The 25,985-nt window shown below is 37.3% G+C and overlaps 1 protein-coding gene across 1 annotated transcript in view; it reads right to left on the bottom strand.

Moving 5' to 3' along the window:
* Positions 1-25,985, bottom strand: part of DOCK3 (dedicator of cytokinesis 3) — a 402,555-nt gene that overhangs the window by 345,991 nt on the left and 30,579 nt on the right. Inside the window, exon 2 of the mRNA XM_060022587.1 lies at positions 15,202-15,285. Coding sequence (XP_059878570.1) covers positions 15,202-15,285 — 84 coding nt within the window. The remainder of the gene's footprint in view (positions 1-15,201; positions 15,286-25,985) is intronic.

Here is a 25,985-nt window from a genome sequence, read left to right as displayed (position 1 = left end):
TCCAGGAGATCTCCATCTCAACACTAAGACCCAGCTCCACTCAGTGACCAGCAAGCTACAGTGCTGGACACCCTATGCCAAACAACTAGGAAGACAGGAACACGAACCCACCCATTAGCAGAGAGACTGACTAAAATCGTGATAGGTTCACAGACACACCAAAACACACCACCATACGTAGTCCTGCCCACCAGAAAGACAAGATCCAGCCTCATCCACCAGGACACAGGCACCATTCCCCTCCACCAGGAAGCCTACAAAACCCACTGAACCAACCTTACCCACTGGGAGCAGACACCAAAAACAACGGGAACTACAAACATGCAGCCTGCGAAATGGAGACCCCAAACACAGTAAGTTAAGAAAAATGAGAAGACAGAGAAACACACAGCAGATGAAAAAGCAAGGTAAAAGCACACCAGACCAAACAAATGAAGAGGAAATAGGCAGTCTACCTGAAAAAGAATTCACAGTAATGATAGGAAAGATGATCCAAAATCCTGGAAATAGAATGGAGAAAATACAAGAAACATTTAACACGGATCTAGAAGAACTAAAGGGCAAACAAACAATGATGAACAACACAATAAATGAAATTAAAAATTCTCTAGAAGAAATCAATAGCAGAATAACTGGGGAAAAAGAATGGATAAGTGACCTGGAAGATAAAAAAGTGGAAATAACTACCACAGAGCAGAATAAAGAAAAAGGAATGAAAATAATTGAGGACAATCTCAGAGACCTCTGGGACAACATAAAATGCACCAACATTCGAATTATAGGGGTCCCAGAAGAAAAAGAGCAAAAAAAAGGGACTGAGAAAATATTTGAAGAGATTATAGTTTAAAAACTTCCCTAATATGGGTAAGGAAATGGTCAATCAAGTCCAGGAAGCACAGAGTGTCCCATACAGGATAAATCCAGAGAAACACACCAAGACACATAACAATCAAACTATCAAAAATTAAATACAAAGAAAAAATATTAAAAGCAGTAACGGAAAAGTGACAATTAACGTATGAGGGAATTCCCATAAGGTTAACAGCTGATCTTTCAGCAGAAACTCTGCAAGCCAGAAGGGAGTGCCAGGACATATTTAAAGTGATGAAAGGGAAAAACCTACAACCAAGGTTACTCTACGCAGCAAGGATCTCATTCAGATTCGACGGAGAAATTGAAACCTTTAGAGGCAAGCAAAAGCTAAGAGAATTCAGCACCACCAAACCAGCTCTACAACAAATGCTAAAGGAACTTCTCTAGGCAGGAAATACAAGAGAAGGAAAAGACTTACAATAACAAGCCCAAAACAATTAAGAAAATGGTAATAAGAACATATATATGAATAACTACCTTAAATGTAACTGGATTAAATGCGCCAACCAAAAGATATAGACTGGCTGAATGGATACAAAAACAAGACCCGTACATATGCTATCTACGAGAGACCCACTTCAGACCTAGGGACACATACAGACTGAAAGTGAGGGGATGGAAAAAGATATTCCATGCAAATGGAAATCAAAAGAAAGCTGGAGTAGCAATTCTCATATCAGACAAAACAGACTTTAAAATAAAGACTATTAAAAGAGACAGAGAAGGACAGAACATGATGGTCAAGGGATCAATTCAAGAAGAAGATATAACAACTGCAAATATTTATGCACCCAACATAGGAGTACCTCAATACATAAGGCAAATGCTAACAGCCATAAAAGGGGAAATCAACAGTAACACAATAATATTTGGGGACTGTAACACCCCACTTTCACCAATGGACAGATCATCCAAAATGAAAATAAACAAGGAAACACAAGCTTTAAATGATACATTATACAATATGGACTTAATTGATATTTATAGGATATTCCATCCAAAAAGAGCAGATTACACTTTCTTCTCAAGTGCTCATGGAACATTCTCCAGGATAGATCATATCTTGGGTCACAAATCAAGCCTTGGTAAATTTAAGAAATTTTAAATCGTATCAAGTATCTTTTCTGACCACAACGCTATGAGACTAGATATCAATTACAGGAAAAAATCTGTAAAAAATACAAACACATGGAGGCTAAACAATACACTACTGAATAACCAAGAGATCACTGAAGAAATCAAAGAGGAAATCAAAAAATACCTAGAACAAATGACAATGAAAACACGATGGTCCAAAACCTATGGGATGCAGCAAAAGCAGTTCTAAGAGGGAAGTTTATAGCAATACAATCCTACCTTAAGAAACAAGAAACATCTCAAATAAACAACCTAACCTTACACCTAAAGCAATTAGAGAGCGAAGAACAAAAAAACTCCAAAGTTAGCAGAAGGAAAGAAATCATAAAGATCAGATCAGAAATAAATGAAAAAGAAATGAAGGAAACGATAGCAAAAATCACTGAAACTAAAAGCTGGTTCTTTGAGAAGATAAAATTGATAAACCATTAGCCAGATTCTTCAAGAAAAAAAGGGAGAAGACTCCAATTAATAGAATTCAAATAGAATAAGGAGAAGTAACAACTGACACTGCAGAAATACAAAGGATCATGAGAGATTACTACAAGCAACTATATGCCAATAAAATGGACAACCTGGAAGAAATGGACAAGTTGTTAGAAAAGCACGACCTTCGGAGACTGAACCAGGAAGAGATAGCAAATGTAAACAGACCAATCACAAGCACTGAAATTGAAACTGTGATTAAAAGCACAAACAAACAAAAGCCCAGGACCAGATGGCTTCACAGGTGAATTCTATCAAACATTTAGAGAAGAGTTAACACCTATCCTTCTCAAAGTCTTCCAAAATATAGCAGAGGGAGAAACACTCCCAAACTCATTCTATGAGGCCACCATTACCCTGATACCAAAACCAGACAAAGATGCCACAAAAAAAGAAAACTTCAGGTCAATATCACTGATGAACATATGCAAAACTCCTCAACAAAATACTAGCAAACAGAATCCAACAGCACATTAAAAGGATCATACACCATGATCAAGTGGGGTTTATCCCAGGAATGCAAAGATTCTTCAGTATACGCAAATCAATCAATGTGATACACCATATTAACAAACTGAAGGAGAAAAAACATATGATCATCTCAATAGATGCAGAAAAAGCTTTCATCAAAATTCAACAACCATTTATGATAAAAAAAAAAACTCTACAGAAAGTGGGCGTAGAGGGAACTCTCCTCAACATAATAAAGGCCATATATGACAAACTCACAGCAAACATCATTCTCAATGGTGAAAAACTGAAAGCATTTCCACTAGGATCAGGAACAAGACAAGGATGTCCACTCTCACCACTATTATTCAACATAGTTTTGGAAGTCCTCGCCACGGCAATTAGAGAAGAAGAAGAAATAAAAAGAATCCAAGTTGGAAAAGAGGAATTAAAACTGTCACTGTTTGCCGCTGTCATGATACTAGACATAGAAAATCCTAAAGGTGCCACCAGAAAACTACTAGAACTAATCAATGAATTTCGTAAAGTTGCAGAATACAAAATTTATACGCAGAAATCTCTTGCATTCCTATATACTAACAGCGAAAGATCAGAAAAAGAAATTAAGGAAACAATCCCATTTACCACTGCAACAAAAAGAATAAAATATTCTAGGGATAAACCTACCTAAGAAGGCAAAAGACCTGTACTCAGAAAACTATAAGATACTGATGAAAGAAATAAAAGACAACACAAGCCGATGGAGAGATATACCATGTTCTTGGATTGGAAGAATCGATATTCTGAAAATGACTATACTACCCAAAGCAATCTACAAATTCAATGCAATCTCTATCAAATTACCAATGGTATTTTTCACAGAATTAGAACAAAAAAATTACAATTTGTGTGGAAACACAAAAGACCTCGAATAGACAAAGCAATCTTGAGAAAGAAAAATGGAGCTGGAGGAATCAGGCTCCCTGACCTCAGACTATACTACAAAGTTACAGTAACCAAGACAATATGGTACTGGCACAAAAACAGAAATACAGATCAATGGAACAGGAGAGAAAGCCCAGAGATAAACCCACGCACATATGGTCACCTAATCTATGACAAAGGAGGCAAGAATATACAATGGAGAAAAGACAGTCTCTTCAGTAAGTGGTGCTGGGAAAACTGGACAGCTACATGTAAAAGAATGAAATTAGAACACTCCCTAACACCATACACAAAAATAAACTCAAAATGGATTAAAGACCTAAATGTAAGGCTGGACACTATAAAACTCTTAGAGGAAAATACAGGCAGAACACACTTTGAAATAAATCACAGCAAGATCTTTTTTGATCCACCTGCTAGAGTAATGAAAATAAAAACAAAAATAGGGGATTCCCTGGTGGCGCCATGGTTAACAACCTGCCTGCCAATGCAGGGGACATGGGTTCAAACCCTGGTCCATGAAGATCCCACATGCCATGGAGCAACTAAGCCTGTGCGCCACAACTACTGAGCCTGCGCTCTAGAACCTGCGAGCCACAACTACTGAAGCCCGCACACCTAGAGGCCATGCTCCGCAACAAGAGAAGCCACCGCAATGAGAAGGCCACAAACCGCAACAAGAGTAGCCCCCGCTTGCCGCAACTAGAAAAAACCCACGTGCAGCAACAAAGACCCAATGCAGCCTAAAATAAATAAATAATTAATTTTTTTTAAAAAAAGTATGGATACCAAGGGGGGAAGGGGGAAGTGGGATGAACTGGGAGTTTGGGATTGACATGTATACACTACTAGTATAAAATAGATAACTAATGAGAACCTACTATATAACACAGGGAATTCTACTCAATGCTCTGTGGTGACCTAAATGGGAAGGAAATCCAAAAAAGAGGGGGTGTATGTCTACATATAGCTGATTCACTTGGCTGTACAGCAGAAACTAACACATTGTAAAGCAACTATACGCCAATAAAAGACTTTTTTTATTTTTTTAATTAAAAAAATTTTTTAAAGATAGGAAAAAAAAAAAGGAGCAATCCCACTTACAATAGCATCAAAAACAAAAAAAGAGGAATAAATTTAACCAAGGAAGTAAAAGATCTATGCACCAAAAACTATAAGACACTGAGGAAAGAAATTCAAGAACATACATAAATGAAAAAATATTCTGTGTCAATAGACTGGAATAGTTGATATTAATAAAATATACATACTACTCAAAGCTACCTATAGATTCAATGCAATCTCTATCAAAATTCCAATGACATTTTTCACAGAAATAGAAAAAACAATCCTAAAATTCATAAGGAACCACAAAAGACTCTGAATAGCCAACACAATCTTGAGAAAGGGCAAAGTTGGAGGCAAAAAAAACAAAAAACAAAAGAATAACTGAGAGTTCAGAAGTAAACCCATGAATATATGGTCAAGTAATATTTGGCAACAGAATGAAGAATACTCAATAGGAAAAGGACAGTCTCTTCAATAAATGGTGTTGGAAAAACTGGATATACACATGCAAAAGAATTGGACCCCTATCTTAAATCACTCACAAAAATTAACTTGATATGGATTAAAGACTTAAACAGTAAGACCTGAAACCATAAAATTCCTAATAGGGAAAATGCACCCTGACATTAGTGTTAGCAATTATTTTTTGGATACAGTGCCAAAAGCACAAACAAGAAAAGCAAAAATTAATAAGTGGGACTACATCAAACGAAAAAGCTTCTGCACAGCAAAGAAACAATCAACAAAATGTCCAGGTAACATCTGGAGTAGGAGAAAATACAACTGACCCTTGAACGTCAAGGGGTTTAACATGGCATGCGCCAACCCTCCATGCAGTCGAAAATGTGCATGTAACTTACAGTCAACCCTCCACGTATGCAGTTCCTCCATATTGTGGCTCCTCCATATCCGTGGTTCCACATCCACAAATTCAATCATCCAAGGATTGTGTAATACTATAGTAAGCACTATTGAAAAAACTGGCATATAAGTGGACCCTTGCAGTTCAAACCCATGTTGTTCAAGAGTCAATTATATTTGCAAATCATATTATCTGAGAAAGAGTTAACATCCAAAATATATTCGGAACTCATACAATTCAAATACCAAAAAACAATCCGACTAAAAATCAGGTAGAGGACTTGAATAGACATTTTTCCAAAGAAGACATACAAATGGCCAACAGGTACATAAAAGGGTGCACAACATCACTAATCATCAGGGAAATGCAAATCACAACCACAATGAGATATCATCTCACACCTGTTAGAATGGCTATCATCAAAAAGATAAGAGATAACAAATGCTGAGAAGGATGTGGAGAAGGAACCCTGGTGCACTGGTGATGGGAATGTAAACTGGTAGAGTCAGTATGGAAAACAATAGGGAAGTTCCTCAAAAAACTGAGGAACTAGAACTACCATACAATCCAGCAATCCCACCGCTGGGTATGTATCCAAAGAAGATCAAATCACTATCTCAAAGATATCCCATGTCCGTTGCAGCATTACTCACAATAGCCAAGACATGGAAACAACCTGTGTCCATAGACAGATGAATGAACAAAGAAAATGTGAGATAGATATAAATATATCTCACACAAACACAATGGGATATTATTCAGCCACTTGAAACAAGGAAATTTTACCATTTGAGACAACATGGATGGATCTTGAGGGCACTGTGCTAAGTGAAATAAGTCAGAAAGAGAAAGACAAACACTGTACGATCTCACTTATATGTGGAATCTTTAAAAAAAAAAAGCCAAACTCACAGGAACACAGAGTACAATAGTTGCCAGGGGCTGAGTAGTAGGAGAAATGGGGAGATGTTAGTCAAGGGGTTACAAACTTCCAGTTATAAGATGAGTAAGTTTCAGGGATGTAATGTACAGCATGGTGACTACAGTTAAAAACACTGTATTGTATGGGGCTTCCCTGGTGGCGCAGTGGTTGAGAGTCCGCCTGCCGATGCAGGGGACACAGGTTCGTGCCCCGGTCTGGGAGAATCCCACATGCCGCGGAGCAGCTGGGCCCATGAGCCATGGCCGCTGAGCCTGCGCGTCCGGAGCCTGTGCTCCGCAACGGGAGAGGCCACAACAGTGAGAGGCCCGCGTACCGCAAAATATATATATATATATATATATATATATACTGTATTGTATACTTAAAAATTGCTGTGAGACAACTGAAGAAGAGAGAACCTGCACACCACAACTAGAGAGAAGCCCGCGCCCCGCAACGAAGAGCCCACGCACTGCAACGAAAGACTCCACATGCCTCAATGAAGATCCTGCGTGCCGCAACTAATACCCGACGCAGCCAAAAATAAATAAATAAAAAATAAATCTTGAAAAACAATTGCTGTGAGAGTAGAGCTTTAATGTTTTCACCATAACCACAAAATGGTAATTATGTGAGGTAAAATATTTGTTAGCTAACCTTACAATAATAAACATTTCACAATATGTATGTATATCGAATCATCACACTGTACACCTTAAATTTATACAATGTTATACATCAATTTATATCTCAACAAAGCTGGGAAATAGGGGAAAATGTAAGGTCTAGGTGTGGTATGGGGTTGAAAACAAAAGGACTACTTGAAACTCTTTAAGAAAAATAGTCAAAACACTGCAGTTCTTCTTTATTCTGCCCACAATGTAAGACAAACATCCCTCTACCCCCACGCTATCAGAAAAACCAAGCATCATTCCCTGGGGAGTTTGGACAAGGCCAGTTTAGGATTCAGGGACCCACACTTTGCTGAGGACAGAGATGAACATCAAACTAAGAACAGGTCCCAATACCTACTCCTACGGGGCTGGTGATGCAAATCAGAGCTTTGACAAATGTAACACCCACGTAACATATAACACCCATATTTCATTAAGACACAGAACTTTTCAATCACCCTAAAAGTTCCCTCATGTCTCTTTCCAGACAATCCTCTCCCAGAGGCAATCACTATCCTGATTTGCATGACCATACATCTGTAATGTTGCTTGTTCTTTCATATTAATACAATCAATCAGAATGTAATCTTTTATATCCGGCTCTTTTGTTCAACACAATATTTTTTAAATTCATCCATGTTGTTCTATCTCTACATTTTTATCTATTTTTACAAGGATCTCCTGTTTTTAAGCAAATTTTTTGCTGATATGTAACATCCATAAGTATGCAAATCATTAGTCTACAGCTAAACAAATTTACAAAGAGTATGTACCTATATGCCCACCACCCAGTAAATAAAATATGAGCAGCATCCCAAAGCCACTCATGTCTCTTCCCGTCACTAACACACACACAGACACACCTTCAAATTGAATGTGATATATAAAGGAAAATGGATGAATTGCTGCTACACACAACGATATCACAGATACACTCTTGATTTAAAAAGCCAGATATTAAAAAAATAAATAAAAATTTAAAAAAATAAAAAGCCAGATATAAAAGTGGTTATCTAACTACTCTCTGACAAACATCACCAGCTATTAGTTTTACCTGGTTCTGTATTTTATGTACTTTCATTGAAACCATAACAGCATGAACTCTTCCATCTGGCTCCTGTTGTAAAGATTCTATCTGTGATGTTCATCTGTATTGTTTTGTGTAGCAATAACTCATTCATTTTCCTTCTTGTGTCACTTTCAGTTATCTGAATATATCATAATTTATCTGCCCATTCTACTGCTGATGAGCAGTTTGTTTTTTTACAGTTCAGAGCAATTATGAATACAACTGCTGCTAACATTTTACATATGTATTTTGCTGTTGGATTTACACCTATGAGTAGACATGCTGAATCATAAGGTACCCGTACATTCAACTTTTGTAAATAGTGCCAAAGAGTTTTCCAAAGTAGTTAAGCCATTTTCTCTCCCACCAGCAGTGTATGGAAGTATCAGTTGTTCCAATTCCTTACCAGCACTTGGTATTGCCAGTGTTTTGAATTTTAGTCATGCTAGTGCCGTGTGGTGATATCTCATTGTGGTTTTAATTTGCATTTCCCTGATGAATGAGACTACATACCTTCCCATATGTTTATGAACCATCAGAATATCTGTTTTGTGAGGAGCCTATCCAAGCCTTTTGCCTATTTTTCTACTGAACTGTCTTATTTTGTTTTATTGAGTTATAATTAACATACAATATTATATTAGCTTCAGGTATACAACACAGTGATTTCATATGTTTATACATTATCAAATAATCACCAAAATAAGTCAAGTTACTTTCCATCACCATAAAAAGCTGCTACAATATTATTGACTATATTCCCTATGTGTACATTACATCCCCATGACTTATTTATTTTATAGCTGGAAATCTGTACCTCTTAATCCCCTTCACCTATTTCATCCATCCCTCCACCGCCTCCCCTATGGGAACAACCAGTTTATTCTCTGTATCCATGAGTCTTTTCCTGTCTTGTTTTTGTACTTTTTTTTTCCTTCCTTGTGGTACGCGGGCCTCTCACTGTTGTGGCCTCTCCCGCTGCAGAGCACAGGCTCCGGACGCGCAGGCCCAGCGGCCATGGCTCACGGGCCCAGCCGCTCCGCAGCATGTGGGATCCTCCCAGACCGGGGCACGAACCCGCATCCCCTGCATTGGCAGGCAGATTCTCAACCACTGCACCACCAGGGAAGCCCCATTCCTGTCTTGTTTTGTTTCTTTTCTTCTTTGTTTTTTAGATTCCACATATGAGTAACATCATATCATATTTGTTTTTCCTGTCTGATTTGATTCACTTAGCATAATACCCTCTAGGTTCATCCATGCTGTCACAAATGGCAAGATCATATTCTTTTTTATGGCTGAGTAATATCCCAGAGTAATGGACACTTAGATTGCTCCCATATCTTTGCTAGTGTAAATAGTACTTCAATGAACATAGGGGTACATATATCTTTTCAAAACACTGTTTTCATTTTCTTCTGATAAAGACCCATAAATGGAATTACTGGATCATATGGTAGTTCTATTTTTAATTTTTTGAGGAACCTCCATACTGTTTCCCATAGTGGCTACACTAATTTACATTCCCATCAATGGTGCACGATAGCTCCCTTTTCTCCACATCCTTATCAACACTAGTTGTTTCTTGTCTTCTTTATAACAGCCATTCTCACAGTTGTGAGGTGGTATCATTACGGTTTTAATTTGCATTTCCCTGATGTTCAGTGATGTTGAACATCTTCTCATGTGCATGCTGGCCATCTGTATGTCTTCTTTGGAAAAATATCTACTCAGGTCCTCTGCCTACTTTTTAATTGGGTTGTTTGGGTTTTTTTGACAATGAGTATTAAGAGTTCTTTATATATTTTGGATATCAACCCCTTATCTATTATTGGCAAATATATTCTCCCATTCAGTAGGCTTTTTGTTTTGTTGATGGTTTCCTTCGCTGTGCAAAAGCTTTTCAGTTTGATGTAGTCTCATTTGTTTATTTTTGCTTTTGTTTCCCTTGCCTGAGAAGACAGATCAAAAAAATACTGCTAAGATCAATGTCAAAGAGCATACTACCTACATTTTCTTCTATGACTTTTATGGTTTCATGTCTTACAATTAAGTCTTTAACTGATTTTGAGGGGGGCGTTGTATACAGTATGAGAAAGTGGTCCAGTTTGATTCTTTTGCATGTAGGTGTCCAGTTTTCCAAACACTATTTATTGAACAGGTTGTCTTTTCTCCACTGTATATTCTTGCCTCCTTTGTCATAGATTAATTGACCATGCAAGTATACGTTGATTTCTGGGCTCTTTACTGTGTTCCATTGATCTGTGTGTCTGTTTTTGTGCCAGTACCATACTGTTTGGATTACTATACCTTTGTAGTACAGTTTCAAGCCTGGGAGCATGACACCTCCAGCTTTGTTCTTCCTTCTCAACATTGTTTTGACTATACAGGGTCTTTTGTGGTTCCATGCAAATTTTAGGATTATCTGTTCTAGTTCTGTGAAAATGCCTTTGGTATTCTGATAGGGACTGCACTGAATCTGTAGAATGCCTTGGGCAGTATGGTCATTTTCATGATATTGATTTGTCCAATCCATGCACATAGTACATCTTTCCATTTGTTTGTCTTGTCTACACTTTCTTTCATCAATGTCATAGTTTTCAGAGTACAGGTCATTCACCTCCTTGGTCAAATTTATTCCCAGGTATTTTACTCTTTTTGATGCATTTATAAATGGGATCACTTTGTTGATTCCTCTGATAGTTCGTTGTTAAAATAGAGAGATGCAACAGACCTCTATACATTAATTTTGTATACTGCAATTTTCCTGAAGTCACCTATTGAAGTCAGTTTTTGAATAACAATTCACTTACTGAATAACAGCTTTTTTTGTTTGTTTGTTTTTGCAGTATGCGGGCCTCTCACTGTTGTGGCCTCTCCCGTTGAGGAGCACAGGCTCCAGACGTGCAGGCTCAGTGGCGATGGCTCACGGGCCCAGCCACTCCGCGGCATGTGGTACCTTCCCGGACCGGGGCACGAACCTGTGTCCCCTGCGTTGGCAGGCGGACTCTCAACCACTGCGCCACCAGGGAAGACCTGAATAAGTTTTTTTGTGAAATCTTTGGGGTTTTCTATATATAGTATCATGCCACCTACAAACAATGACAGTTTTATTTCTTCCTTTCCAATTCTGATTCCTTTTTTTGTTTTTGTTTTTTTGCCTAACTGCTGTGGCAATAACTTCCAATACTATGTTGAATGAAAGTGGTGAAAGTAAGGATCCTTGTCTTACTCCTGATCTTACAGCAAAAGCCTTCAGACTTCTCCATTGGGTATGACGTTACCTGTGGGATTTAATATATGCATGGCCTTTATTATGTTGAGGTAGGTTCCCTCTATACCTACTTTGTTGACAGTTTTTGTCATAAACAGACACTGAATTTGGCTAATGCATTTTCTGCATCTATTGAGATGATATGATTTTTATTCTTCAATCTGATAATGTGGTGTATCTTGATTGATTTGCAGATATTGTACCATCCTTGCAACCCTGGGATAAATCCCACTTGATCATGGTGTATGATCCTTGTAATGTATTGTTGAATTTTATTTGATAATATTTTGTTGTAGATTTTTGCATTTATATTCATCAGCGATACTGGCCTGTAATTTTGTGTGTGTGTGTGATGTCTCTGGTTTTGTTATAAGGATGTGCTGGCCTCATAGAATGAGTTCAGAAGTGTTCCTTCCTCATTGATGTTTCTGAATAGTTTGAAAAATAAAAGTGTTAACTATTCTTTAAATGTTTGGTAGAATTCGCCTGTGAAGCCATCTGGTCCTGGACTTTTGCTTGTTGGAAGTTTTTTATTACTGATTCAATTTCATTACTGGTAATCAGTCTGTTCATATTTTCTATTTCTTTCTGATTCAGTCTTGGGAATTTGTACGTTTCCAGGAATTTATCCATTTCTCCTATGTTATCCATTTTATTAGTGTATAATTGTTCATAGTAATCGCTTATAGTCTTCTGTATGTATGGTGTTGGTTGTAACTTCTCCTCTTTTATCCTTGATTTTATTTATTTGGGCCCTGTCTCCTTTATTCTTGATGAATCTAACTAAAAGTTTATCAATTCTGTATATATTTTCAAAGAACTAACTCTTAGTTTCATTGATCTTCTCTATTGTTTTTTAGTCTCTATTTCAGTTATTTCCACTCTGATCTTTTATTTCCTTTATTCTACTAACCGTGGGCTTTGCTTGTTCTTCTTTTTCTAGTTTCTTTAAATGTATATTTTGATTGTTTGAGATTTTTCTTGTATCATGAAGTAGGCTTGTATCACTATGATCTTCCCTCTTAGAACTGTTTTATCTTCATCCCACAGATTTTGGATCACTGTGTTTCCATTTTCACTTGTCTCCAGGTAATTTTTGATTTCCTCTTTGACTTTTCAATGACCCATTGATTGTTTAGTCTCCATATGTTTGTGGGCTTTTTTTTTTCTTTCAGTTTTCTTCTTTTTTTTTTTTTTGCAGTACATGGGCCTCTCACTGTGTGGCCTCTCCTGCTGCGAAGCACAGGCTCTGGACGCGCAGGCTCAGCGGCCATCGCTCACGGGCCCAGCTGCTCCGCGGCATGTGGGATCCTCCCAGACCGGGCACGAACCCGTGTCCCCTGCATCAGTAGGCAGACTTTCAACCACTGTGTCACCAGGGAAGCCCTCAGCTTTCTTCTTGTAGTTAATTCCTAATTTCATACCAGTGAAGTCAGAAAAGATGTCTGACAAATGCTGGAGAGGGTGTGGAGAAAAGGGAATCCTCTTACACTGTTGGTGGGAATGTAAACTGGTGCAGCCACTATGGAGAACAGTATGGAGCTTCCACAAAAAACTAAAAGTAGAGTTGCCATATGATCCAGCAATCCCACTCCTGGGCATGTATCCGGAGAAAACCATAATTCGAAAAGATACATGTACCCCTATGTTCACAACAGCACTACTTACAATAGCCAAGATATGGAAACCACCTAAATGTCCACCAGTAGATGAATGGATAAAGAAGATGTAGTATACATATACAATGGAATATTACTCAGTCATAAAAAAGAATGAAATAATGCCATTTGCGGCTAAATGGATGGACCTAGAGATCATCATACTAAGCAAAATAAGTCAGAAAGAGAAAGACAAACACCATGTGAAGACATGTCCTTTACCAAATAGCTCTTTCACTCTGTGACTTGTCTTCTCCCTCTCCTTAATGATATCTTTTGAACAACATATCTTCATTTTAATAAAGTACAACTTATCAATAAAAAACCTTTGTCTACCCCTAGGTTAAAAAGAGTATTTTCCTATGCTTCCTTTAAGGTGCATGATTGTTTTACATTTCACATTCTACCATCCATCTGGAATTGAATCTGGAACATATGCTGTGAAGTTAGGTTCAAGATTCATTGGTTTCAATATTGACCCAATACCATTTATTGACTAGGCCATCATTTTTCATTCCAATCAGCCCAGCATCACTTATTGTAAAGGACATCATTTCCCCACTGCACTGCAATACCACCTTTTTCATATATCACTGGATGATAAACATGATGGTCTATTTCTGGACCCTCTGTTTCATTATTCTGTCTTTGCCCCCAAACCACAATGTCTTAATTTATAATAGTCTCATTTCTAGATGTCAGTTGGAAATCTTTCAATATTTCACTACTGAAAATGATGTTTGCTGTAGGCTTTTAGATATCCTTTATCAGATTAGGAAAACTCCCTTCTATTCTTATTTTGCTAAGAGTTTTTTTTATCATGAAGGGGTTTTTATTTATACTTCTGCTTTAAAATTATTAAAATGCATCCTGCACTAGAGCTCCCTTTCCAGAAAAGTGTACTCCCCAACTTAAACGGATCCTGGGTCATAGTAGGTTGCACTTACTCCCATACCCATCTGAACAGTAACTGGATCAGAGTTCAACTTCCACGTGTACTATCTCCATGCCCACATAGCAACATTTCTACTCTGTTATATAATTTGAGGTGGCTTCTAGTCATGCTGAACTGCTATCAATTTTGGTATCAATTTTGTTTTTGTCCATGCTCTGATTGTGGGTGATTTCTCCGGAACTATATTTTTTCCACATATCTTGCTGACTTCAGTGCATAATTTTGAAGAATGTGATATTTTTCAATAATGCATAAATATTATAGCAGAAATACCCAAATATGTCACAGAAGAAGACAGTCAGGCCAAACTTCATTTGAGCACATTTACTGCCTTGCTTTAATTACGACTGATCATGTCCAGCCAATCAGACAGAAATATAAAAATGAACTGATTACACTTCGATTCTATTCAAATGCAGATAATCAGTAGCGAAATATTACCTATTCGATTGTAGGAAATCAAAACTAAGCATTTGATATAGTATGTAAAAATCATGTTCTGATTGACATGTATACACTGATGTGTATAAAATTTATGACTAATAAGAACCTGCTGTATAAAAAAAATAAATAAAATAAAATTTAAAAATAAAAAAAAAATCATTTTCTGACAGCCAACAATAGTTATTTGTCACTATTAGATTAGAGCCAAAATAGCTCATCCTTTATGCTGAACATAGATCAGGAATGATTTTATAGCAGTGTATCATAATGTGATTAATTACAGCTTCAAAATGATTGCTTATAACCTCATACTACAAAATAAATGCATATCATACTGCCAAAAATGATCACCATTTGTGTTTTACAATTTATGGGTCCACTTACCTTCACATTTTTCAAGAATCTGGACTGTTTCTCCTATTTCTAAGACCAATCCTTGAGGGACAGATCCTCGAAAGCTGCATATCACTAGAAAAACAAGAATAAACATGTCAATTAGCATTTTAAAATAGTGAGACAGGGTCAGTGTCGATGAAAGTTAGCACTAAATTTTCTTAAGTATATACTCTCCCTTCTAATTCATTTTTCAAATATGTAAGTCCCTTTCAACTTAATCTATATTTTGAAAGGTAATATTAAATGGTTCAGAACACTGAGGTATACTTCGGCAAAATCACTATTACTTAGAGGTGTGTGCATGCATGCATGTATGTGAAAACATTTCTATAAACAGAGTCTCCCTCTCTCTCCCCCCCAGCATATCTTGTGTTTGCCTGTTCTTTCTGGGCAAGTATGTATCAATTAAGAAAAAATGATCATTAGAAGCTTATTATCTACTATAAACAGACAAATAGATATTTTTAAAAGGATCACCAAAAAAATGATTATGCTTTGAAAAACAGAATCCCCACAATAAAACAAAAATTAATGAAGTAAAAAGCAAATGTACAACAGAGAAAATCTATACTCATCAAAATCCCACATACTTTTATTTTTAGAAAACTGATAAAATGATTCTAAAATTTACATAATACAAAGAACCAAGAAAAGGCTTGTCAATCTTAAAGGATGTACACTATCATATATCAAGCCTTATAATCTAAAATTAGTTCTTTGAAAACACTAACACTGATAGACACGTAAGCAAGACTGATCAAAAAAAAAAGAGAGAGAAAAGGTATAAATTATCAGTATCACCAATAAAAACATTAATGTAATACTTAAATGATGTATAAAAGGACATTAGATAAAACTATATAACAAAAAATAGAAAATTTAGAATAGATGGATAAATTTGTAGAAAGATCAACTTTACAAAAACTGACAGAGCAGTTAAAAACTTGAATAGTCCTGTATCTATTAAACAAAAGTGAATCTGTATTTAAAATTTTCCCACAAATGAAATAACAAGTCCTGACTACTCTACCAGCGAATTTGCCCAAACATCTGGAGAAGAAACGCCAACCACAAATAAGTCCCTCTAGGAAATAGGGAAAAGAGAATTCATTTTTAACTCAGCATGAAAGTAAAAGCTGACAAAGACATTATAAGAAAGGAAAGTTACAGGCCAATCAGTTTCATGATCACAGATAGAAAATCTTTAAAAAAAAAAAAAAACCCAATTCAAAAATGGGCAAAAGACCTAAATAGACATTTCTCCAAAGAAGACAGACAGATTGCCAACAAACACGTGAAAGAATGCTCAACATCATTAATCATTAGAGAAATGCAAAACAAAACTACAATGAGATATCATCTCACACCGGTCAGAATGGCCATCACCAAAAAATCTACAAACAATAAATGCTGGAGAGGGTGTGGAGAAAAGGGAACCCTCCTACCCTGGTGGTGGGAATGTAAATTGATACAGCCACTATGGAGAACAGTATGGAGGTTCCTTAAAAAACTAAAAATAGAACTACCATACGACCCAGCAATCCCACTACTGGGCATTTACCCTGAGAAAACCATAATTCAAAAAGAGTCATCTACCACAATGTTCATTCCAGCTCTATTTACAATAGCCAGGACATGGAAGCAACCTAAGTGTCCATCAACAGATGAATGGATAAAGAAGATGTGGCACATATATACGATGGAATATTACTCAGCCATAAAAATAAACAAAACTGAGTTATTTGTAGTGAGGTGGATGGACCTAGAGTCTGTCATACAGAGTGAAGTAAGTCAGAAAGAGAAAAACAAATACCATATGCTAACACATATATATGGAATCTAAAAAAAAAAAAACATCATGAAGAACTTAGGGACAAGACGGGAATAAAGACGCAGACCTACTAGAGAATGGACTTGAAGACACGGGGAGGGGGAAGGGTAAGCTGGGACAAAGTGAGAGAGTGTTAGTGTATATATGGACATATATACACTACCAAATGTAAAATAGATAGCTAGTGGGAAGCAGTTGCATAGCACAGGGAGATCAGCTCGGTGTTTTGTGACCAGCTAGAAGGGTGGGATAGGGAGGGTGGGAGGAAGGGAGACGCAAGAGGGAAGAGATATGGGGCTATATGTATATGTATAACTGATTCACTTTGTTATAAAGCAGAAACTAACAGACCATTGTAAAGCAATTATACTCGAATAAAAATGTTAAAAATAAATAAATAAATAAATAAAAATAAAAGGCAAACTGGGAATTCCCTGGTGGCACAGTGGTTAGGACTCGGCACTTTCACTGCCATGATTCCCAGGTTCGATCCCTGGTCGGGGAACTAAGATCCCACAAGCCATGTGGTCATGCATGCATGCATGCATGAATGAATGAATAAATAAATAAATAGTAAATCAAGTCCAACTATATATAAAAAGAATAACCATGACCAATTTGGGCTTATTCCAGAGCGCAATTGGTTTAATATTAAAAAAATCAATAAAGGGGAAAAAAAATCACATGATCATATCCATAAATGCAGAAGAGGCATTTGATAAAATTCAACGTCTACTCGTGACTAGAATTCTTTTTTTTTTTTTTTTTTTTTTTTTTTGCGGTACGCGGGCCTCTCACTGTTTTGGCCTCTCCCGTTGCGGAGCACAGGCTCCGTACCCGCAGTCCCAGCGGCCATGGCTCACGGGCCCAGCCGCTCCGCGGCACGTGGGATCCTCCCGGACCGGGGCACGAACCCGTGTCCCCTGCATCGGCAGGCGGACTCTCAACCACTGCGCCACCAGGGAAGCCCTAAAATTCTTAATAATCTAAGAATAGAAGGGAACTTCCTTAATATGATGAAGGTTATGTACAATGTATCTATAGCAAACATCATATATATTAGTGAAATACTCAGCATTTTATCAGTAAGGTTAGGAATAAGAAAAGCATGTCCACTACCATTTCTATTCAACATTACACTGAAGGGCCACCCTGTGCAAATAGAGCAGAAAAAGAAATAAAAGGTATAATGATTAGAAACAAAGAAATAATAGTATCATTATCTGCAGGTCTGAAAAAATCCCGAAGAACCTAGACATAAACCAACACAGAAAATATGTCAATGTGTAGCAAGGTCACTAGATACAATATGAATTTTTTTAAGTCTATACAGGAACAAACAACTAGAAAATGAAATGTTTTAGAAATATACAATTTATAACAGCACCAAAAATGTCAGTAGGGCTTCACTGGTGGCGCAGTGGTTGAGAACCTGCCTGCTAATGCAGGGGACACGGGTTCGAGCCCTGGTCTGGGGAGATCCCACATGCCGCGAAGCAACTAGGCCCGTGAGCCACAACTACTGAGCCTGCGCATCTGGAGCCTGTGCTCCACAACAAGAGAGGCCGTGATAGTGAGAGGCCTGCGCGCCACGATGAAGAGTGGTCCCCCGCTCGCCGCAACTAGAGAAAGCCCACGCACAGAAACAAAGACTCAACACAGCCAAAATTAATTAATTAATTAATTTTTTAAAAAATGTCAAGTAACTATAAATAAATCTAAGAGACATATGGAAGAACTCTATACAGAAAACTATATGACATTAGATATAGTAAAAGTCTAATAAATGAAGGCATACAACCTATTCATGAATTCCAAGACTCAACAGTATAAAGATACAGATTTTCCCCAAATTGATCATTAGATTCTATGCAATCTCAACCAAAATCCCAATAGACATTTTGTGGAAATCAATAAACTGATTCTACAATGTGCATAAAAATGTAAAGGATGAAACAGAGGAACATATACTACCTAATATCAGCCTTTCCATTGTTTAAAAAAAAAAAAAAGCCCAAGCTATAAAATTGTGTGTGTGTGTGTGTGAATAGCATGAGCCTATTTGTATGTGTACATATATATGTATATATTTAATCTCTACTGAAGATATCAAATTTGCTTACTGGTTACTAAAGATAACACTTGTGTCCCCCCAAAATTCCTATGTTGAAACGTAATCCCCAGTATGATGGCATTTGGAAATGGGGCCTGTGGGAGGTGATTAGGTCATCAAAGTGGTTCCTTCATGTATGGGAGTAGTGCACTTACAAATCAAGATCTCAGAGAGATCCCGCTCCCCTTTCACCATGTGAGGACACAGAAGTCGGCAGTCTGCAAACCTGACAAGGGTCTTTATCCAAACCTGACCATCCTAGCACCCTGATCTCAGACTTTTCAGCCTTTAGAACTACAAGAAATAAATGTCTGTTATTTAAGCTACCCAGTCTATAATATTTTTGTTATAGCAGTATGAACTGGACTAAGACATTGGTAATTAGTATGCTCTTATTAAAGTATTTGGCTATATTTCTAAATAGTAGTAGCATTATTCAATCTTCTGCTGTAAATTCCCCATGGAAAACAAAATTCTGAACAAAAACAAATAACAAAGCAGTTAGACCAACTTCTACCATTTAATGCCATACAGATTTGGAAAATATTAAGAAACAGCAAATACTCAACAGCATCCTCCTTTAAGTACCAAGTGGGGAAAAATGGTCTTCTCTAGGATTTACTGGGTTGAACCCTTCATCACAGTGGAGAAAAAATCATGTTCCAGCGTCTCTCAAATCCTTGCAGGCACCCACATACTAACAATGAGACAAGTGTCCTAAGGTCAAAAGTATGCAATCTCTGAGCCATGGCTTATAGTAAAACTACAATGAATTACATTAGCATTTAGGAATTTAACTTCACCAGACCTTCTATGTACTCCCTAACAAATTCTTTATCGAGGGCCTTGCTATTATTTCAATCTCCAAAGCATTCATCACTCCTGTCTTCCTAACCTCTGTCACTAATTGACAAGAACATTAAAATTACCAACCGCTTTCCTTGTTTGAAATTGGGTGTTTCATGCCTATTCAGAGAACATATGTAAACTTTCCACTTTAATAACTATCTTCATTCAAGACTGGCTTTCAAGTGATTTTTTAAATTAATGTATAAGTAGAAAAGAAAAAAATTATATTTGCTAGAAAAGCAAGAGGCTCAAAAGAAAGCAGATCTTTCTCCCTGTAATCATGGATCTACTTTCAGGCCTATACTCTGTTTGCAGGAATATCACAAAGAATAAACCTATTAGTTATAGACCGTTTCACTCTATTCTCCTCTGTCTGTCAGGTACATTAGAAGTTACTGGTCACTGCGAGCTTCAAGAATTAGAAAAAGAATAGATACATATATATGTATAATTGAATCACTTTGCTGTACACCTGAAACTAACACAAAATTGTTAACCAACTGTACTCCAATATAAAATAAAAATTTTTTAAAAAGAAAATAATCTCCACCTATAAAGAATTTATCGTTTCATTGGTGGTGGCAGGGGAAGAAGGACTGTGAGATGAGAGGGAAAAAATGCATGATCCATATGATGTTGCAAGATTTGTTTGACCCTGAGATCCACTTTCTACCCTCCTTCACCTCGCTCTATACCCCGGAGAGCCTGCCCTCTCGGGCAGCATCAACAGCCTCCTCTTTGCCCCGTGGCTGGTTGGGTAAATCCGGTGGAGAACACTGCCAGATGCTGGAGAACAGGCGGACAATAAGGTTGGGATGTTTATTCCTGCTGGGCCCTGGGAGCTGGCTGCATCCCTCTGCTGAAGGCCACAGCTCCTGTGAGTTTCTGTAACTGTTCCCTCACTTGCCCCTTCAGTCCTAGTGGTGGAACCAACCACCGGGGTACTGCACCCTATTCGTTTCCCTAGCTCCTGCCTCACCTTCAGAAGTAGTCCCTTTATTAAACCCTGTTCAGATTACCCCATTTGACTGTGCAATCTCTTTCCTGCCCAGACCCCGACAGATAAGTACAAACATAATAACAGCAGCTCTTTGCAGCTTCGTAACCTTTTTTTACCTTATGAATCCAAGTTCGCCTGGACTCCTGCAATGGCCTCCTAAGTGATCTCTCACACCCACAGGTGCCCCTTCTCAGCCCATTCTCCAAACAAAACAAAACAAAACAACAACAACTATGACCTTTACCATTATTCTTTCAGTTTTGTGCCATCTTAATCCCCAAGTAATTAAGAATTCATCAGTGGCAAAATAAGATTGAAGACGTTTGAAAAACATGTTAACAGAGACAGATATACTAATTTTAAAATTTTTACAAATATTTAGCTTGAAATCTTTCATACTGTATCAAGTAGAAAAAGATTATAAACAATATTTATACCATGATTCCATTTTTTTGTGGGATATACAAATAAAAGTGGTTGCAACTAGGTTATAAGAATATTTTTATTTGCCTCTTGTTCAGCTTACCTACTTTGTCTACAGTGTATACATCTCTAATATTTCTACCTTTATATACATACCTATACACACACACACACACTCATGAGGGAAAGCTTAATCTTTGCTAGATCATGAAAGAAGGGTCAAAAGATGCATTCTGAAGCAAATCCACTATACAATCTTGGACTGTTGTACCAGCCCACCCATATAATGCTACAAAATCAAATCTCTTCTGATTTCAAAAATGAGTTGTCATGGTAATAGACTCATAGTCCAAACTGATTTTCTATCAGTGTGGCTCAGAGAAAAATATCTACCTCTTTCCACTCAATTATTTCCCCCACCAACTCAAACAAAAGATACTCACTACAAGAACTGTACTGCAGGATTGACCCATATTATTCTGCCTCCTTTACTATTAAATTAGTTTTCTTCTTTCTAATTGTTTACATAGATATTTCATTTATCATATACTAGTTTCATAAATATAAAGAATGTATTTCTGGGGCTTTCCTGGTGGCGCAGTGATTGAGAGTCCGCCTGCTGATGCAGGGGACGTGGGTTCGTGCCCCAGTCCGGGAAGATCCCACATGCCGCGGAGCGGCTGGGCCCGTGAGCCATGGCCGCTGAGCCTGCGCGTCTGGAGCCTGTGCTCCGCAACGGGAGAGGCCACAACAGCGAGAAGCCCGCGTACCGCCAAAAAAAAAAAAAAGAATGTATTTCTGGAACATTATTCTGTCTCAAGTATCAATCATTCTTGTCCCAATATCCCACTTTTAATTGCTATTACCTCACATGGTAAAGTTAAGTACCTCCCCCCATTACTCTTTTAAGACTAAGCTCCTATGTTTGTTTTTTTCTTTTTTTTTTTTTTTTGGCTGCATTGGGTCTTCACTGCTGTGTCCGGGCTTTCTCTGGTTGCGGCGAGTGGGGACTACTGTTCGTTGTGGTGCATGGGCTTCTCATTGCAGTGGCTTCCCTTGTTGTGGAGCACGGGCTCTTAGGCGTGCGGGCTTCAGTAGTTGTGGCACGCGAGCTCTAGAGCGCAGGCTCAGTTGGGCTTAGCTGCTCCGCGGCATGTGGGATCCTCCTGGGCCAGGGCTTGAACCCATGTCCCCTGCATTGGCACGTGGACTCTCAACCACTGCACCACCAGGGAAGCCCTCCTATGTTTCTTCTTACAGACAAACTGGAGAAAATGATTATAAAATTCAGTGAACGGTACTGGTGGCATTTTGACTGGATTGCATCAAACCTATAAACTGGTTTGTTCTGAACAAGTAATGGATTTTACTACATGTAAAACTTTTTAGATGTCCATATATAATATCTAAAAATTCTGAAAGAAAAATGGAAAAATGCCAGCAAGAATCAAAATGTTCTACATTCAGTATGGACATAGTTTTTACAATCAAAAAGAAAAATACAGACTTTTTTTGCCCATAAGAAAACTGGGCAAAAGATACAAATAGGCCAAAAAACACATGAAAAAATATTAACCACAGTAACAAAGATTGCTAAAAAGTATCATTTTTATTTTTTTATCAGATTGTCAAAGATTAATACCCAAACAGTGCTGATAAAGATGTGCACATATATGACCAGAATACAAAGTGTAAGATTTTTTTCTTAAAAAGGTGGTAGAAATGGGTCCATTTTAAGATTTCACATGCTTTGACACAATTCCACTTCTAGAAATCAATACTCGATAACCATCAAGTAAATAAATATATATGCAGCAAGATCTGCAGCATACTGTTCTCTATAATAGCAAAACTGAGCTATAAATTAACAACAAAAAAAAGCCCTAATAATGGAAAGTAAAATGAATTAAATAAACCTAGATGTACAGCCAAGTTAGTAGTATAACCAAAAAGAGAGGAACTATTCCAAGTAATGTCAAAAGAAAGTAATTTGACCAAATATCCTTAATGGAATATATTCTAAGGATAAAAAGAACTTCAAAAAAATCTTAATCTGCTTTCACTAATCATACTGTTGATACAGTGATAGTAATGCTATTCTAAGACTGTTGTGTGAGTAATGGGGAATAAGGCAAGTAAGTAATTACTTAGGAATTTGTTTTTAAGGGAGGAAAGATGCAGATGTAAGATTTATGAAGTTAAGTAAAGACAATGTAGCAATGCACAGTTCCTGACAAGGCACTAGAAACAATGACAAATCTCTAGCACTGAAATTGTGATTTCTAAATATACTCTTTCTCACTAAAAGGAACCAGGGCTCCTTGGGAAAATGCCAAGTTTAGGACAGGAAATGCTTAAGATAAGCATAGAATATCTTGTCATACTAAAAACCAAGGAAGCTGTCAAAAACTACTATGGTCAGGTCAAAAGGACTTTCAACACCAGGAGAGTCCCACTACTCACTAAAAGAATAGTATATCAGTATATTTAAATCTCTGAGTTAATAATAACAATGGTTCAAAAAAAAGCTTATGGTCACTTTTCAGAGATTGCTAAGGGAATCAGCTCACTACTGTGAAAATTAGCAAAACAGGAAAAAAAACAGAACATATATTATGATTTTCCTATACAAACTATATACCTCTGAATACCCAAGTAGTTACGGAAAAGTTTCTCTTTATAAAAAATATCCTAGACAATAAACAAAGAAGTGATGGCAAAGGTAGAATATCACCATTTTGCAACCCCCAATAAATGTATGGGTATAGGAAATGATCATCAATAGCTCTAACATCACAAAAAGAGGAAACAAGAAACTATGTAACTACTAAACAAAGTACATAATGCCATCTATAAAGTAATCATTTATTTTAAAAAAACTCAAACCTTAATATGGGGACGCCTATAGAACTAACTGCCAACTTAAAGGAAATACCAGGAAAAAGGAGCATATTAAATGAATTCACAGAAACATGATTAGCAAGATTCACACCATGAGACAAAAGATTCAGTTTCTTTAACAAAACACTGCAAGGGAAAAAAAGAGATGGAGAACTTAATAAAACAGCCTTCAGCTATACAATTCCATATACAATAGCACCAAAAATAATAAGATACTTAGGAATAAATTTAACCAAAGAGGTACAAGACTGAAAACTACAAAACACTGCTGAGAGAAATTAAAGATCTAAGTAAGATATCTAAGAAAGATATCCCATGTTCATGGATTGGTAGAATTGATACTGTTAAGATGACAATTCTACCCAAGGTAATCTACAGTTTCAATGGAATCCCTATCACAATCCCCAAGAAATAGAAAAACACATCCTACAATTCATATGGAATTTCCAGAGGCCCCAAATACCCAAAGCAATCTTAAAAAAGAACAAAGTTGGATGACTCACACTTTCAAGTTTCAAAACTTACTTCAAAACTACAATAATCAAAATAGTGTGGTACTGGCATAAGGATATATAGATCAATGGAATATAATTAAGAGCCAGAAATGGGGAAAGAAAAGACTGTTCAGCAGGGACTTCCCTGGCGGTCCAGTGGTTAAGACTCCGCACTTCCAATGCAGGGGACGGGGGTTCGATCCCTGGTCAGGGTACTGAGATCCCACATGCCATGCAGTGCGGCCAAAAAATTAAAAATAAAATAAATAAAAATTAAAAAAAAAACTGTTCAGCAAGTACTGCTAGGAAAACTGAATATCCACATGCAAGATAATGAAGTTGAATCCTTACCTTACACTATATACAAAATTAATTCAAAATGGATCAAAGACCTAAATATAAGAGCTGAAATTATAAGACTGTCAGAAAAAAAATAGGGCAAATACTCATGACATCTGATTTGGCAATAGTTTCTTGGATAAGAACAACAGAAGAAAATACATTAATTGAATTTCAACAAAATTAAAAGCTTTTGTGCAGCAAGGGACACTATTAAGAGAGTGAAAAGATAGTCTGTAGACCAGCAGAAAATATTTACAAATCAACTCTTAAAAGGCTTTAAATATTAAAAAATATATAAAGAAAGTAATAAACAACAAAAATAAAAAACCCAATTCAAAAATAGGCAAAGGATTTTAATAGACATTTCACCAAAAAATATATACAAATGAACAACAGCACATGAAAAGAGGCTCAACATCATTAGCCATTAGGGAAATGCAAATCAAACCCACAATGAGATACCACCTTACACCCACCAGAATTGCTATCATCAAAAAGGCAGAAAAAGACTTCCCTGGTGGCGCAGTGGTTAAGAATCCTCCTGCCAATGCAGGGGACACAGGTTCGAGCCCTGGTCCAGGAATATCCCACTGAGCCTGTGCGCCACAGCTACTGAGCAACAAAGCCTGTGCGCCACAGCTACTGAGCCTATGCTCTAGAGCCCATGAGCCACAACTACTGAGCCCACGTGCCACAACTACTGAAGCCCACACGCCTACAGCCCATGCTTCAGAACAAGGGAAGCCACCGCAATGAGAAGCCTGCGCACCGCAACGAAGAGCAGCCCCTAGAAGGGTTCGCCACAACTAGAAGGCCCAC

This window comes from Delphinus delphis, chromosome 10, assembly GCF_949987515.2.
Source record: "Delphinus delphis chromosome 10, mDelDel1.2, whole genome shotgun sequence".
NCBI lineage: Eukaryota > Metazoa > Chordata > Mammalia > Artiodactyla > Delphinidae > Delphinus > Delphinus delphis.
This window is presented reverse-complemented; position numbering and strand designations above follow the sequence as displayed.